The sequence below is a fragment of the Thunnus thynnus genome, chromosome 9 (genome assembly GCF_963924715.1).
Source record: "Thunnus thynnus chromosome 9, fThuThy2.1, whole genome shotgun sequence".
NCBI lineage: Eukaryota > Metazoa > Chordata > Actinopteri > Scombriformes > Scombridae > Thunnus > Thunnus thynnus.
Window position 1 is genome coordinate 16,462,106 of NC_089525.1, and position 14,667 is coordinate 16,476,772.

General features: G+C 42.6%; 5 protein-coding genes across 5 annotated transcripts; all 5 read left to right on the plus strand.

Annotated features, from left to right (window-relative positions):
- Positions 1-341: 341 nt before the first annotated feature.
- On the plus strand, positions 342-2,955 carry LOC137188901 (protocadherin alpha-C2-like). The gene is made up of 2 exons (XM_067598486.1): positions 342-2,764; positions 2,947-2,955. Exons 1-2 carry the CDS (start codon positions 359-361, stop codon positions 2,953-2,955), a joined length of 2,415 nt encoding a protein of 804 aa, XP_067454587.1. The 5' UTR covers positions 342-358.
- On the plus strand, positions 2,935-5,716 carry LOC137189393 (protocadherin alpha-C2-like). Its single transcript, XM_067599191.1, has one exon. It carries the CDS (start codon positions 3,286-3,288, stop codon positions 5,707-5,709), a length of 2,424 nt encoding a protein of 807 aa, XP_067455292.1. The 5' UTR covers positions 2,935-3,285; the 3' UTR covers positions 5,710-5,716.
- A 495-nt stretch (positions 5,717-6,211) lies between these two features.
- LOC137188902 (protocadherin alpha-C2-like) lies at positions 6,212-8,651 on the plus strand. The gene has a single exon (XM_067598488.1). The coding sequence runs from the start codon at positions 6,228-6,230 to the stop codon at positions 8,649-8,651; it is 2,424 nt and encodes an 807-aa protein (XP_067454589.1). The 5' UTR covers positions 6,212-6,227.
- A 173-nt stretch (positions 8,652-8,824) lies between these two features.
- LOC137189396 (protocadherin alpha-C2-like) lies at positions 8,825-11,653 on the plus strand. Its single transcript, XM_067599194.1, has one exon. The coding sequence runs from the start codon at positions 9,171-9,173 to the stop codon at positions 11,604-11,606; it is 2,436 nt and encodes an 811-aa protein (XP_067455295.1). The 5' UTR covers positions 8,825-9,170; the 3' UTR covers positions 11,607-11,653.
- Positions 11,654-11,685: 32 nt separating this feature from the next.
- On the plus strand, positions 11,686-14,595 carry LOC137189397 (protocadherin alpha-C2-like). Its single transcript, XM_067599195.1, has one exon. It carries the CDS (start codon positions 12,158-12,160, stop codon positions 14,567-14,569), a length of 2,412 nt encoding a protein of 803 aa, XP_067455296.1. The 5' UTR covers positions 11,686-12,157; the 3' UTR covers positions 14,570-14,595.
- Positions 14,596-14,667: the final 72 nt, after the last annotated feature.

Sequence of the window (14,667 nt, forward strand, 5' to 3'; positions counted from 1 at the left end):
AGTGTGTACTAAGTTTTATCTCACATTTTAACTAAGTAAACGAAGGCGTGTCATATTAAACGCAGTTAAACAAGTCTTGTGAAACATAAAGGGTGGCGCTGTTTTATCATTAATATGCCAGCCCACAGACGCCATGACAGTGAATCGTTGTCATCAGGGCAGATCGTGAAACAAACGGACAGCTCCGTCGTGCTGAAACTCCACTCCGAAAACGCGGTCGCCGTTTTTCTGCACCAAAATATTCCAGGGATTAAAATGATAGGAATATGCTTGGGATCCAGGCCGTTACAGCAAAATTCAACTTCACTGGAAACGCACGTTGTATAGACTGAACTGCGATTAACAAACACACACAACAATGGAGACCTTTGTAACAATGCAGTCTTGCAAAAGGTACGTTCTACTCGTTATTCTTATCTTATTTTTCGCTCACCACATATCGACTTCAGTGACTCATTATTCCATACCGGAGGAAATGAAAGAAGGATCGGTTGTAGCCAACCTTGCAACCGATCTCAGCTTGGATGTTAAAACACTGAATCAGAGGAAGATGCGTCTTGACATCATTGCAAACAAGAAATATCTGGATGTGAACAAAGAGACTGGCGAGCTGTATGTTGTTGAGAAGATAGACAGGGAATATATTTGTTCTGCAAAGTCATATTGTTATCTTAGAATGGAGGTAATACTAGAAAATCCACTACGAATCTTTAATATAGAAGTGGAAATTTTGGATATGAACGACAACGCCCCACAATTTCGAAGAGACGCCATACATTTAGATATATCCGAAGCAACGCCGAAAGGAGAGAGATTCTCTCTCAGCAATGCTGTTGATCCTGATGTTGGAAGTAATTCTGTTAAAACGTACCATCTGAGTGAAAGTGAACATTTTAATATTGAAGTTCAGACTGGGAGAGAGGAGTCGAAGTTTGCCGAATTAATCTTAACAAAGAGTTTAGATCGGGAGCAGCAGGCTGTTCATAATTTAATACTAACAGCTGTAGATGGAGGCACACCTGCTCGTTCTGGCACTGCCAGTGTTATTGTTCATGTTTTGGACACAAATGACAACGCTCCTACATTTGAGAAAGTAAGTTACAATATAAAAATAATGGAAAATTCTCCAATTGGAAGCCTTGTTATTCATCTAAATGCAACAGACTTAGATGAGGGCTCAAATTCTGATATAACATATTCATACAGTTTATATACGTCAGAGAAAACGCAAGAAACATTTAATCTGAATCCTTCCACTGGTGAGATTACTGTAAAAGGAATGCTAAATTATGAAGATTTCAAGATTTATGATATGGAAGTTATAGCAACAGACAAAGGAGCCAATAGTTTATCAGGACAATGTACATTAAAAATTGTAGTTGAAGACATGAATGACAACCACCCAGAAATATCTGTTAAATCATTTCAGAGTCCAGTCAGTGAAAACATAGAATTAGACACAGTGATAGCAGTAGTTAGTGTTAATGATAAGGACTCAGGTGACAACGGAGTGGTTGATCTTCATATTCCAGATAATATGCCTTTCAAACTGAGGGAATCCTCTGATAACTATTATGAGTTAGTGGTCTCAGAGCCTTTAGACCGTGAGAAGGTCCCAGAATACGAAATCACTTTCACTGTTACAGACAGAGGTTCTCCTCCTTTATCTGACAATGAAACTATGACTTTAGAGCTGCTGGATGTTAATGACAATGTTCCACAGTTCCCTCAGTCATTTTATACTATACGTGTAATGGAGAATAACGCACCTGGGGCCCTGCTCAGTTCACTCACTGCGTTTGACCCTGACCTCCATGAAAACCAGTATCTAGTTTATTTCATCCTAGAGAAGGAGATAGCCAACACCTCCATGTCCATGCTGTTCTCCATCAATCCAGAGAACGGTAATCTTTACGCATTAAAGACTTTTGACTATGAGATCGAAAAGGAGTTTCTTTTCCACATAGAGGCCAGAGACTCTGGTTCTCCACCACTCAGCAGCAACGTGACCGTCCATATCATTATTGTGGACCAAAACGACAACGCTCCAGTCATTGTTTCTCCGTGGCGCGCGCACGGCTCCGTAGTGGAGGAAAAAATCCCCAGATCCACCGATAAAGGATCCCTGGTTGCCAAAGTGATAGCCTTGGACACCGACTCGGTGCACAACTCTCGGATTACCTACCAGTTTCTACAGGTGACTGACGCCACCTTGTTCAGTCTGGACCAATACAACGGAGAGATCCGGACTATGAGGATGTTCAGTTACAGAGATCCGCGACACCAGAGACTGGTTGTTATTGCCAAGGACAACGGGGATCCTGCTCTCTCTGCTACAGTCACCATCAAGCTGTCCACTGTGGAGACTGCTGTTAAGGCCTACTCTGACATGACTGAGGTGCCCCTAGAATATGACATCTTCTCAGACCTAAACCTGTATTTGGTCATCGGTCTGGGCTCGGTGTCATTTCTCCTGCTGATCACCATATTGGTCACCATCGTGCTCAAGTGTCAGAAACCCAAGCCCAGTAAGGCAGCTCCTCCCTGCAGGAACAGTGTGATCAGTGAGAGGAACTCCACCATTGCAGACTCCACTCTGGTCTCCAACGATGCCTACTGGTACAGTCTGTTTCTAGCAGAGACCAGGAAAGGAAAGCTGGTGGTCAGACAGCCTGTGCCAAAGGGCTCCAGATATATCGTGTCCAGTATACCAAGGAGCACAGGAATGTCAGAGACTAGCGACTCAGCAGCTTCTACTCTACAGGTAGGAGTTCAATCTAGATATTTCCTTTTATATTTAGTATTTATCGATTTCAGTGACATGTTTTGTATTGAATTATAGGAATACACAGCTTCATCAGCCAGGCTCATAAAGAACATCTATAGGCTAGATGCAATTATTCATTTCAGCAATATCTGCAGTGGTTACTCAATTTTATCTGACAGAGATACTAAGAAAACAATCTCTTATGGTGCATCATAGTAAACGCAGTTAAACAAGTCTCGTGAAACATAAACGGTGGCGCTGTTTTATCGTTAATATGCCAGCCCACAGACGCCATGACAGTGAATCGTTGTCATCAGGGCAGATCGTGAAACAAACGGACAGCTCCGTCGTGCTGAAACTCCACTCTGAAAACGCGGTCGCCGTTTTTCTGCACCAAAATATTTCAGGGATTAAAATGATAGGAATATGCTTGGGATCCAGGCCGTTACAGCAAAATTCAACATCACTGGAAACACACGTTGTATAGACTGAGCTGCGATTAACAAACACACACAACAATGGAGACCTTTGTAACAATGCAGTCTTGCAAAAGGTACGTTCTACTCGTTATTCTTATCTTATTTTTCGCTCACCACATATCGACTTCAGTGACTCATTATTCCATACCGGAGGAAATGAAAGAAGGATCGGTTGTAGCCAACCTTGCAACCGATCTCAGCTTGGATGTTAAAACACTGAATCAGAGGAAGATGCGTCTTGACATCATTGGAAACAAAAAATATCTGGATGTGAACAAAGAGACTGGTGAGTTGTATGTTGTTGAGAAGATTGACAGGGAATATATTTGCGCTGCAAAGTCATCTGAGTCTTGCTATCTTAGAATGGAGGTAATATTAGAAAATCCACTACGAATCTTTAATATAGAAGTGGAAATTTTGGACATGAACGACAACGCCCCACAATTTCGAAGAGACGCCATATATTTAGATATATCTGAAGCAACACCAAAAGGGGAGAGATTTTCCCTCAGCAATGCTGTTGATCCCGATGTTGGAAGCAATTCGGTAAAAACATACCATCTAAGTGACAGCGAACATTTTAATATTGAAGTGCAGACCGGGAGAGAGGATTCGAAGTTTGCCGATTTGATCTTGAAAAAGACTTTAGATCGTGAGCAGCAGGCTGTTCATAATTTAATACTCACAGCTGTCGATGGAGGCATACCTGCTCGTTCTGGCACTGCCAGTGTTATAGTTCAGGTTTTAGACACAAATGACAACGCGCCCACATTTGAAAAACCGATCTATAGTGTTAAAATCATGGAAAATTCTCCAATTGGAAGTCTTGTTATTCATCTTAGTGCAACAGACTTAGATGAGGGGTCAAATTCTGATATAACATATTCATACAGTTTATATACGTCAGAGAAAACGCAAGAAACATTTAATCTGAATCCTTCCACTGGTGAGATTACTGTAAAAGGAATGCTAAATTATGAAGACTTCAGGATTTATGATATGGAAGTTATAGCAACCGACAAAGGAGTCAATAGTTTATCAGGACAATGTACATTAAAAATTGTGGTTGAAGACATGAATGACAACCACCCAGAAATATCAGTTAAATCATTTCAGAGTCCAGTCAGTGAAAACATAGAATTAGACACAGTGATAGCAGTAGTTAGTGTTAATGATAAGGACTCAGGGGACAACGGAGTGGTTGATCTTCATATTCCAGATAATATGCCTTTCAAACTGAGGGAATCCTCTGATAACTATTATGAGTTAGTGGTCTCAGAGCCTTTAGACCGTGAGAAGATCCCAGAGTATGAAATCACTTTCACCGTTACAGACAGAGGTTCTCCTCCTTTATTTGACAATGAAACTATGACTTTAGAGCTGCTGGATGTTAATGACAATGTTCCACAGTTCCCTCAGTCATTTTATACTATACGTGTAATGGAGAATAACGCACCTGGGGCCCTGCTCAGTTCACTCACTGCGTTTGACCCTGACCTCCATGAAAACCAGTATCTAGTTTATTTCATCCTAGAGAAGGAGATAGCCAACACCTCCATGTCCATGCTGTTCTCCATCAATCCAGAGAACGGTAATCTTTACGCACTAAAAACATTTGACTATGAGATCGAGAAGGAGTTTCTTTTCCACATAGAGGCCAGAGACTCTGGCTCTCCTCCATTCAGCAGCAACGTGACCGTCCACATCATTATTGTGGACCAAAACGACAACGCTCCAGTCATTGTCTCTCCGTGGCGTGCGCACGGCTCCGTAGTGGAGGAAAAAATCCCCAGATCCACCGATAAAGGATCCCTGGTTGCCAAAGTGATAGCCTTGGACACCGACTCGGTGCACAACTCTCGGATTACCTACCAGTTTCTACAGGTGACTGACGCCACCTTGTTCAGTCTGGACCAATACAACGGAGAGATTAGGACTATGAGGATGTTCAGTTACAGAGATCCACGTCACCAGAGACTAGTTGTTATTGCCAAGGACAACGGGGATCCTGCTCTCTCTGCTACAGTCACCATCAAGCTGTCCACTGTGGAGACTGCTGTTAAGGCCTACTCTGACATGACCGAGGTGCCTCTAGAATATGACATCTTCTCAGACCTAAACCTGTATTTGGTCATCGGTCTGGGCTCGGTGTCATTTCTCCTGCTGATCACCATATTGGTCACCATCGTGCTCAAGTGTCAGAAACCCAAGCCCAGCAAAGCAGCTCCTCCCTGCAGGAACAGTGTGATCAGTGAGAGGAACTCCACCATCGCAGACTCCACTCTGGTCTCCAACGATGCCTACTGGTACAGTCTGTTTCTGGCAGAGACCAGGAAAGGAAAGCTGGTGGTCAGACAGCCTGTGCCAAAGGGCTCCAGATACATCGTGTCTAGTATACCAAGGAGCACAGGAATGTCAGAGACTAGTGACTCAGCAGCTTCCACTCTGCAGGTAGGCGTCTAATCTACATATTTTTTTTCCATACACAGCATTTATCAATTTAATAGCATTTATAAATTCAAGTGACATTATATTTTGCATTTAAGTCCAAAAGTACAAAGATTTGTCAGCTAGGTTAATAAAGGTAATTTATAGGCTAAATAAAATTATTCTTTTCAGCAATACTTGCAGTGAGTACTCACATTTTAACTAAGAAAACGGATTTTTAAGGTGCATCATGTTAAACGCAGTTAAACAAGTCTTGTGAAACATAAAGGGTGGCGCTGTTTTATCAGTAATATGCCAGCCCACAGACGCCATGACAGTGAATCGTTGTCATCAGGGCAGATCGTGAAACAGACGGACAGCTCCGTCGTGCTGAAACTCCACTCCGAAAACGCGGTCGCCGTTTTTCTGCACCAAAATATTCCAGGGATTAAAATGATAGGAATATGCTTGGGATCCAGGCCGTTATAGCAAAATTCAACTTCACTGGAAACGTACGTTGTATAGACTGAACTGCGGTAAACACATACATAACAATGGGGACCTTTGAAACAATGCAGTCTTGCAAAAGGTACGTTCTACTCGTTATTCTTCTTTTTTCTTTCGTTCACCACATATTGACTTCAGTGACTCATTATTCCATACCGGAGGAAATGAAAGAAGGATCGGTTGTAGCCAATCTTGCAACTGATCTCAGCTTGGATGTTAAAACACTAGATCAGAGGAAGATGCGTCTTGACATCATTGGAAACAAGAAATATTTGGATGTGAACAAAGAGACTGGCGAGCTGTATGTTGTTGACAAGATTGACAGGGAATATATATGTAATACAAAGTCATCGGCGTCTTGCTATCTTAGATTGGAGGTAATACTAGAAAACCCTCTACGAATCTTTAATATAGAAATCGAAATTTTGGATATGAACGACAACGCCCCACAATTTCGAAGAGACGCCATTCATTTGGATATATCCGAAGCAACGCCGAAAGGAGAGAGATTCTCTCTCAGCAATGCTGTTGATCCCGATGTTGGAAGTAATTCTGTTAAAACGTACCATTTGAGTGAAAGTGAACATTTTAATATTGAAGTTCAGACTGGGAGAGAAGGGTCAAAGTTTGCTGATTTGATCTTAACAAAGAGTTTAGATCGGGAGCAGCAGGCTCTCCATAAATTAATACTCACAGCTGTAGATGGAGGCACACCTGCTCGTTCTGGCACTGCCAGTATCATTGTGCATATTTTGGACACAAATGACAACGCACCGACATTTGAAAAACCGATCTATAGTGTTAAAATCATGGAAAACTCTCCAATTGGAAGCCTTGTAATTCATCTAAATGCAACAGACTTAGATGAGGGCTCAAATTCTGATATAACATATTCATACAGTTTATATACGTCAGAGAAAACGCAAGAAACATTTAATCTGAATCCTTCCACTGGTGAGATTACTGTAAAAGGAATGCTAAATTATGAAGATTTCAAGATTTATGATATGGAAGTTATAGCAACCGACAAAGGAGCCAATAGTTTATCAGGACAATGTACATTAAAAATTGTAGTTGAAGACATGAATGACAACCACCCAGAAATATCTGTTAAATCATTTCAGAGTCCAGTCAGTGAAAACATAGAATTAGACACAGTGATAGCAGTAGTTAGTGTTAATGATAAGGACTCAGGTGACAACGGAGTGGTTGATCTTCATATTCCAGATAATATGCCTTTCAAACTGAGGGAATCCTCTGATAACTATTATGAGTTAGTGGTCTCAGAGCCTTTAGACCGTGAGAAGATCCCAGAATATGAAATCACTTTCACTGTTACAGACAGAGGTTCTCCTCCTTTATCTGACAATGAAACTATGACTTTAGAGCTGCTGGATGTGAATGACAATGTTCCACAGTTCCCTCAGTCATTTTATACTATACGTGTAATGGAGAATAACGCACCTGGGGCCTTGCTCAGTTCACTCACTGCGTTTGACCCTGACCTCCATGAAAACCAGTATCTAGTTTATTTCATCCTAGAGAAGGAGATAGCCAACACCTCCATGTCCATGCTGTTCTCCATCAATCCAGAGAATGGTAATCTTTACGCATTAAAAACTTTTGACTATGAGATCGAAAAGGAGTTTCTTTTTCACATCGAGGCCAGAGACTCTGGTTCTCCACCACTCAGCAGCAACGTGACCGTCCACATCATTATTGTGGACCAGAACGACAACGCTCCAGTCATTGTTTCTCCGTGGCGCGCGCACGGCTCAATGGTGGAGGAAAAGATCCCCAGATCCACCGATAAAGGCTCTCTGGTTGCCAAGGTGATAGCCTTAGACACCGACTCGGTGCACAACTCTCGGATTACCTACCAGTTTCTACAGGTGACTGACGCCACCTTGTTCAGTCTGGACCAATACAACGGAGAGATCCGGACAATGAGGATGTTCAGTTACAGAGATCCGCGTCACCAGCGTCTGATTGTTATTGCCAAGGACAACGGGGATCCTGCTCTCTCTGCTACAGTCACCATCAAGCTGTCCACAGTGGAGACTGCTGTTAAGGCCTACTCTGACATGACTGAGGTGCCTCTAGAATATGACATCTTCTCAGACCTAAACCTGTATTTGGTCATCGGTCTGGGCTCGGTGTCATTTCTCCTGCTGATCACCATATTGGTCACCATCGTGCTCAAGTGTCAGAAACCCAAGCCCAGCAAAGCAGCTCCTCCCTGCAGGAACAGTGTGATCAGTGAGAGGAACTCCACCATCGCAGACTCCACTCTGGTCTCCAACGATGCCTACTGGTACAGTCTGTTTCTAGCAGAGACCAGGAAAGGAAAGCTGGTGGTCAGACAGCCTGTGCCAAAGGGCTCCAGATATATCGTGTCCAGTATACCAAGGAGCACAGGAATGTCAGAGACTAGTGAATCAGCAGCTTCCACTCTGCAGGTAGGCGTCTAATCTACATTTTTTTCCCTATACACAGCATTTATAAATTTAATAGCATTTATAAATTCAAGTGACATTATGTTTTGCATTTAAGTCCGAAAGTACAAAGGTTTGTCAGCTAGGTTAATAAAGGTAATTTATAGGCTAAACAAAATTATTCTTTTCAGCAATACTTGCAGTGAGTACTCACGTTTTAACTAAGAAAACGAATTTTTAAGGTGCATCATGTTAAACGCAGTTAAACGAGTCTTGTGAAACATAAAGGGTGGCGCTGTTTTATCAGTAATATGCCAGCCCACAGACGCCATGACAGTGAATCGTTGTCATCAGGGCAGATCGTGAAACAAACGAACAGCTCCGTGGTGCTGACACTCCACTCCGAAAACGCGGTCGCCGTTTTTCTGCACCAAAATATTTCAGGGATTAAAATTATAGGAATATGCTTGGGATCGAGGCCGTTACAGCAAAATTCAACATCACTGGAAACGCACGTTGTATACACTGAGCTGCGATTAACAAACACACACAACAATGAAGACCTTTGTAACAATGCAGTCTTGCAAAAGGTACGTCCTACTCGTTATTCTTCTTTTTTCTTTCGTTCACCACATATCGACTTCAGTGACTCATTATTCCATACCGGAGGAAATGAAAGAAGGATCGGTTGTAGCCAATCTTGCAACCGATCTCAGCTTGGATGTTAAAACACTGAATCAGAGGAAGATGCGTCTTGACATCATTGGAAACAAAAAATATTTGGATGTGAACAAAGAGACTGGCGAGCTGTATGTTGTTGACAAGATTGACAGGGAATATATATGCCCTACAAAGTCATCGGCGTCTTGCTATCTTAGACTGGAGGTAATACTAGAAAATCCTCTACGAATTTTTAATATAGAAATCGAAATTTTGGATATGAACGACAACGCCCCACAATTTCGAAGAGACGCAATACATTTAGATATATCTGAAGCAACGCCGAAAGGAGAGAGATTCTCTCTCAGCAATGCTGTTGATCCCGATGTTGGAAGTAATTCTGTTAAAACGTACCATTTGAGTGAAAGTGAACATTTTAATATTGAAGTTCAGACTGGGAGAGAAGGGTCAAAGTTTGCTGATTTGATCTTAACAAAGACTTTAGATCGTGAGCAGCAGGCTCTCCATAAATTAATACTCACAGCTGTAGATGGAGGCACACCTGCTCGTTCTGGCACTGCCAGTATCATTGTGCATATTTTGGACACAAATGACAACGCACCGACATTTGAAAAACCGATCTATAGTGTTAAAATCATGGAAAACTCTCCAATTGGAAGCCTTGTAATTCATCTAAATGCAACAGACTTAGATGAGGGCTCAAATTCTGATATAACATATTCATACAGTTTATATACGTCAGAGAAAACGCAAGAAACATTTAATCTGAATCCTTCCACTGGTGAGATTACTGTAAAAGGAATGCTAAATTATGAAGATTTCAAGATTTATGATATGGAAGTTATAGCAACCGACAAAGGAGCCAATAGTTTATCAGGACAATGTACATTAAAAATTGTAGTTGAAGACATGAATGACAACCACCCAGAAATATCAGTTAAATCATTTCAGAGTCCAGTCAGTGAAAACATAGAATTAGACACAGTGATAGCAGTAGTTAGTGTTAATGATAAGGACTCAGGGGACAACGGAGTGGTTGATCTTCATATTCCAGATAATATGCCTTTCAAACTGAGGGAATCCTCTGATAACTATTATGAGTTAGTGGTCTCAGAGCCTTTAGACCGTGAGAAGATCCCAGAATATGAAATCACTTTCACTGTTACAGACAGAGGTTCTCCTCCTTTATCTGACAATGAAACTATGACTTTAGAGCTACTGGATGTTAATGACAATGTTCCACAGTTCCCTCAGTCATTTTATACTATACGTGTAGTGGAGAATAACGCACCCGGGGCCTTGCTCAGTTCACTCACTGCGTTTGACCCTGACCTCCATGAAAACCAGTATCTAGTTTATTTCATCCTAGAGAAGGAGATAGCCAACACCTCTATGTCCATGCTGTTCTCCATCAATCCAGAGAATGGTAACCTTTACGCATTAAAAACTTTTGACTATGAGATCGAGAAGGAGTTTCTTTTCCACATAGAGGCCAGAGACTCTGGCTCTCCTCCACTCAGCAACAACGTGACCGTCCACATCATTATTGTGGACCAGAACGACAACGCTCCAGTCATTGTCTCTCCGTGGCGTGCGCACGGCTCGGTGGTGGAGGAAAAAATCCCCAGATCCACCGATAAAGGCTCTCTGGTTGCCAAGGTAATAGCCTTGGACACCGACTCGGTGCACAACTCTCGGATTACCTACCAGTTTCTACAGGTGACTGACGCCACCCTGTTCAGTCTGGACCAATACAACGGAGAGATTAGGACTATGAGGATGTTCAGTTACAGAGATCCACGACACCAGAGACTGGTTGTTATTGCCAAGGACAACGGGGATCCTGCCCTCTCTGCTACAGTCACCATCAAGCTGTCCACAGTGGAGACTGCTGTTAAGGCCTACTCTGACATGACTGAGGTGCCTCTAGAATATGACATCTTCTCAGACCTAAACCTGTATTTGGTCATCGGTCTGGGCTCGGTGTCATTTCTCCTGCTGATCACCATATTGGTCACCATCGTGCTCAAGTGTCAGAAACCCAAGCCCAGCAAAGCAGCTCCTCCCTGCAGGAACAGTGTGATCAGTGAGAGGAACTCCACCATTGCAGACTCCACTCTGGTCTCCAACGATGCCTACTGGTACAGTCTGTTTCTAGCAGAGACCAGGAAAGGAAAGCTGGTGGTCAGACAGCCTGTGCCAAAGGGCTCCAGATACATCGTGTCCAGTATACCAAGGAGCACAGGAATGTCAGAGACTAGCGACTCAGCAGCTTCCACTCTGCAGGTAAATAAATTAAAATTCAACTAAATGCATCACTTCTGTTTTCATTTCATGAGAATCCATCAAATTAACCGTTATTTTAACGTGTCTTCCTTGATCCAGATATTTTGAAAATGATAAAATAGACGAAACACGAATCATGCTCTGGTATTCATAATAACCATAAGCAGATAACACTGCAAATATAATGATGATCCTAACTCACAGTTTAACAAAGTCCTGTTACATAAGTCGATGTAAAGTACAAAATCGTTTATTTTTAGCTTCAATGTAAACCTAAGTTAATGGACATGCGTATTTTATTGCATCTTAGTGTCGCTGTTCTCCAGCCAAACATCCTAATCTGTGACTGTACAGGCGCCATGACAGTGTCTCATACGGAGACACACCGGACAGCGACAAAAACTGGGTGGACAGCTCCTGGTGCTAAACAGTGTTTGGTGGATATATTTCGCGGTCATTTGCTTTAAAGAAACATTTGCTATGATAAACGCCTTCAACGTATATTTACCTTTGACTTTTTCTGCACCATCTGTATTATCTCACTGGAAAAGGGATATTTAATTAGCGGTGCAACAATGAAAATGCGTAACACTGGAAATTCTCGGACGAGGTATGTGTCCGCACTTTTGTTTATCGGTACATTTGTGAACACGGTTATTGCCGTAACTCATTACTCTGTTCCCGAAGAATTAGAGGAAGGGTCGGTTGTCGCCAATTTAGCTTCCGATTTAGGTTTGGACGTGAAGACTCTGAGCGGGAGGAAGATGCGGTTAGACATTATATCCAGCAAAAGATATCTGGATGTGAACAAAGAAACAGGGGAGCTTTACATTGTTGAGAGAATTGACAGAGAGTATCTCTGTGCGATAAAAACACCAACATGCTACCTAAAAATGGAGGCTATAGTGGAGAATCCTCAGAGGATATTCTATATCGAAATTGAAATCATGGATATAAATGACAACGCTCCTCATTTTCGACGGGACACCATAAACTTGGACATTATGGAATCAACCTCATCTGGTGAGAGATTCTCTGTTAATAACGCCGTTGACCCAGACCTGGGATCAAATTCAGTTAAAACATACCTTCTGAGCGAAAGTGAACACTTTGACATAGAAATTCAAACCGGGAGAGACGGATCCAAATTTGCTGATTTAATATTAAAAAAGGGTTTAGATCGGGAAAAGCAAGCCGTTCACAATTTAATACTCACTGCTGTGGATGGTGGAGTTCCCACTCGCACCGGCACAGCCAGCATCTTTGTTCGTGTGCTGGACACTAATGACAACGCCCCAGCGTTCGATAAAAATCATTATGACGTTAATATAATGGAAAACTCTCCAGTTGGATCCCTTGTCATTCAGCTGAATGCTACAGATTTAGACGAGGGGACAAACGCACAGATCGAATACACATATAGTCTCTACACATCAGAAAAAGCACAGGCTATATTTAACCTGAATCCTTCCACTGGTGAAATAACAGTGAAGGGACTGTTAAATTATGAAGATATTCGTAATTATGAAATGGAAATCATAGCAACGGATAAAGGAGCTACTAGTTTATCAGGGCAGTGTAAATTAAAAATTTCTGTCGCAGATATGAATGACAATCATCCAGAAATTTCGATCAAATCATTTCAGAGTCCGATCAAAGAAGATACTGCAGTAGACACAGTGATAGCAGTAGTTAGTGTCAGTGATAAGGACTCAGGTGACAACGGAGTGGTTGATCTTCATATTCCAGATAATATGCCTTTCAAACTGAGGGAATCCTCTGATAACTATTATGAGTTAGTGGTCTCAGAGCCTTTAGACCGTGAGAAGGTCCCAGAATATGAAATCACTTTCACTGTAACAGACAGAGGTTCTCCTCCTTTATCTGACAATGAAACTATGACTTTAGAGCTGCTGGATGTGAATGACAATGTTCCACAGTTCCCTCAGTCATTTTATACTATACGTGTAATGGAGAATAACGCACCTGGGGCCTTGCTCAGTTCACTCACTGCGTTTGACCCTGACCTCCATGAAAACCAGTATCTAGTTTATTTCATCCTAGAGAAGGAGATAGCCAACACCTCCATGTCCATGCTGTTCTCCATCAATCCAGAGAATGGTAATCTTTACGCATTAAAAACTTTTGACTATGAGATCGAGAGGGAGTTTCTTTTCCACATCGAGGCCAGAGACTCTGGCTCTCCTCCACTCAGCAACAACGTGACCGTCCACATCATTATTGTGGACCAGAACGACAACGCTCCGGTCATTGTCTCTCCGTGGCGCGCGCACGGCTCAGTGGTGGAGGAAAAGATCCCCAGATCCACTGATAAAGGCTCTCTGGTTGCCAAAGTGATAGCCTTAGACACCGACTCAGTGCACAACTCTCGGATTACCTACCAGTTTCTACAGGTGACTGACGCCACCTTGTTCAGTCTGGACCAATACAACGGAGAGATCCGGACTATGAGGATGTTCAGTTACAGAGATCCACGTCACCAGCGACTGGTTGTTGTTGCCAAGGACAACGGGGATCCTGCTCTCTCTGCTACAGTCACCATCAAGCTGTCCACAGTGGAGACTGCTGTTAAGGCCTACTCTGACATGACTGAGGTGCCTCTAGAATATGACATCTTCTCAGACCTAAACCTGTATTTGGTCATCGGTCTGGGCTCGGTGTCATTTCTCCTGCTGATCACCATATTGGTCACCATCGTGCTCAAGTGTCAGAAACCCAAGCCCAGCAAGGCAGCTCCTCCCTGCAGGAACAGTGTGATCAGTGAGAGGAACTCCACCATTGCAGACTCCACTCTGGTCTCCAACGATGCCTACTGGTACAGTCTGTTTCTAGCAGAGACCAGGAAAGGAAAGCTGGTGGTCAGACAGCCTGTGCCAAAGGGCTCCAGATACATCGTGTCCAGTATACCAAGGAGCACAGGAATGTCAGAGACTAGTGACTCAGCAGCTTCCACTCTGCAGGTATGAAGGAAGTTTAATTTTCTGCTGCATGTTGCAATGTTTATTATAATTTATCTTGCCATTTTCCGTCATACAATATTTGAGGCCATGAGGTGTCTAAAGGT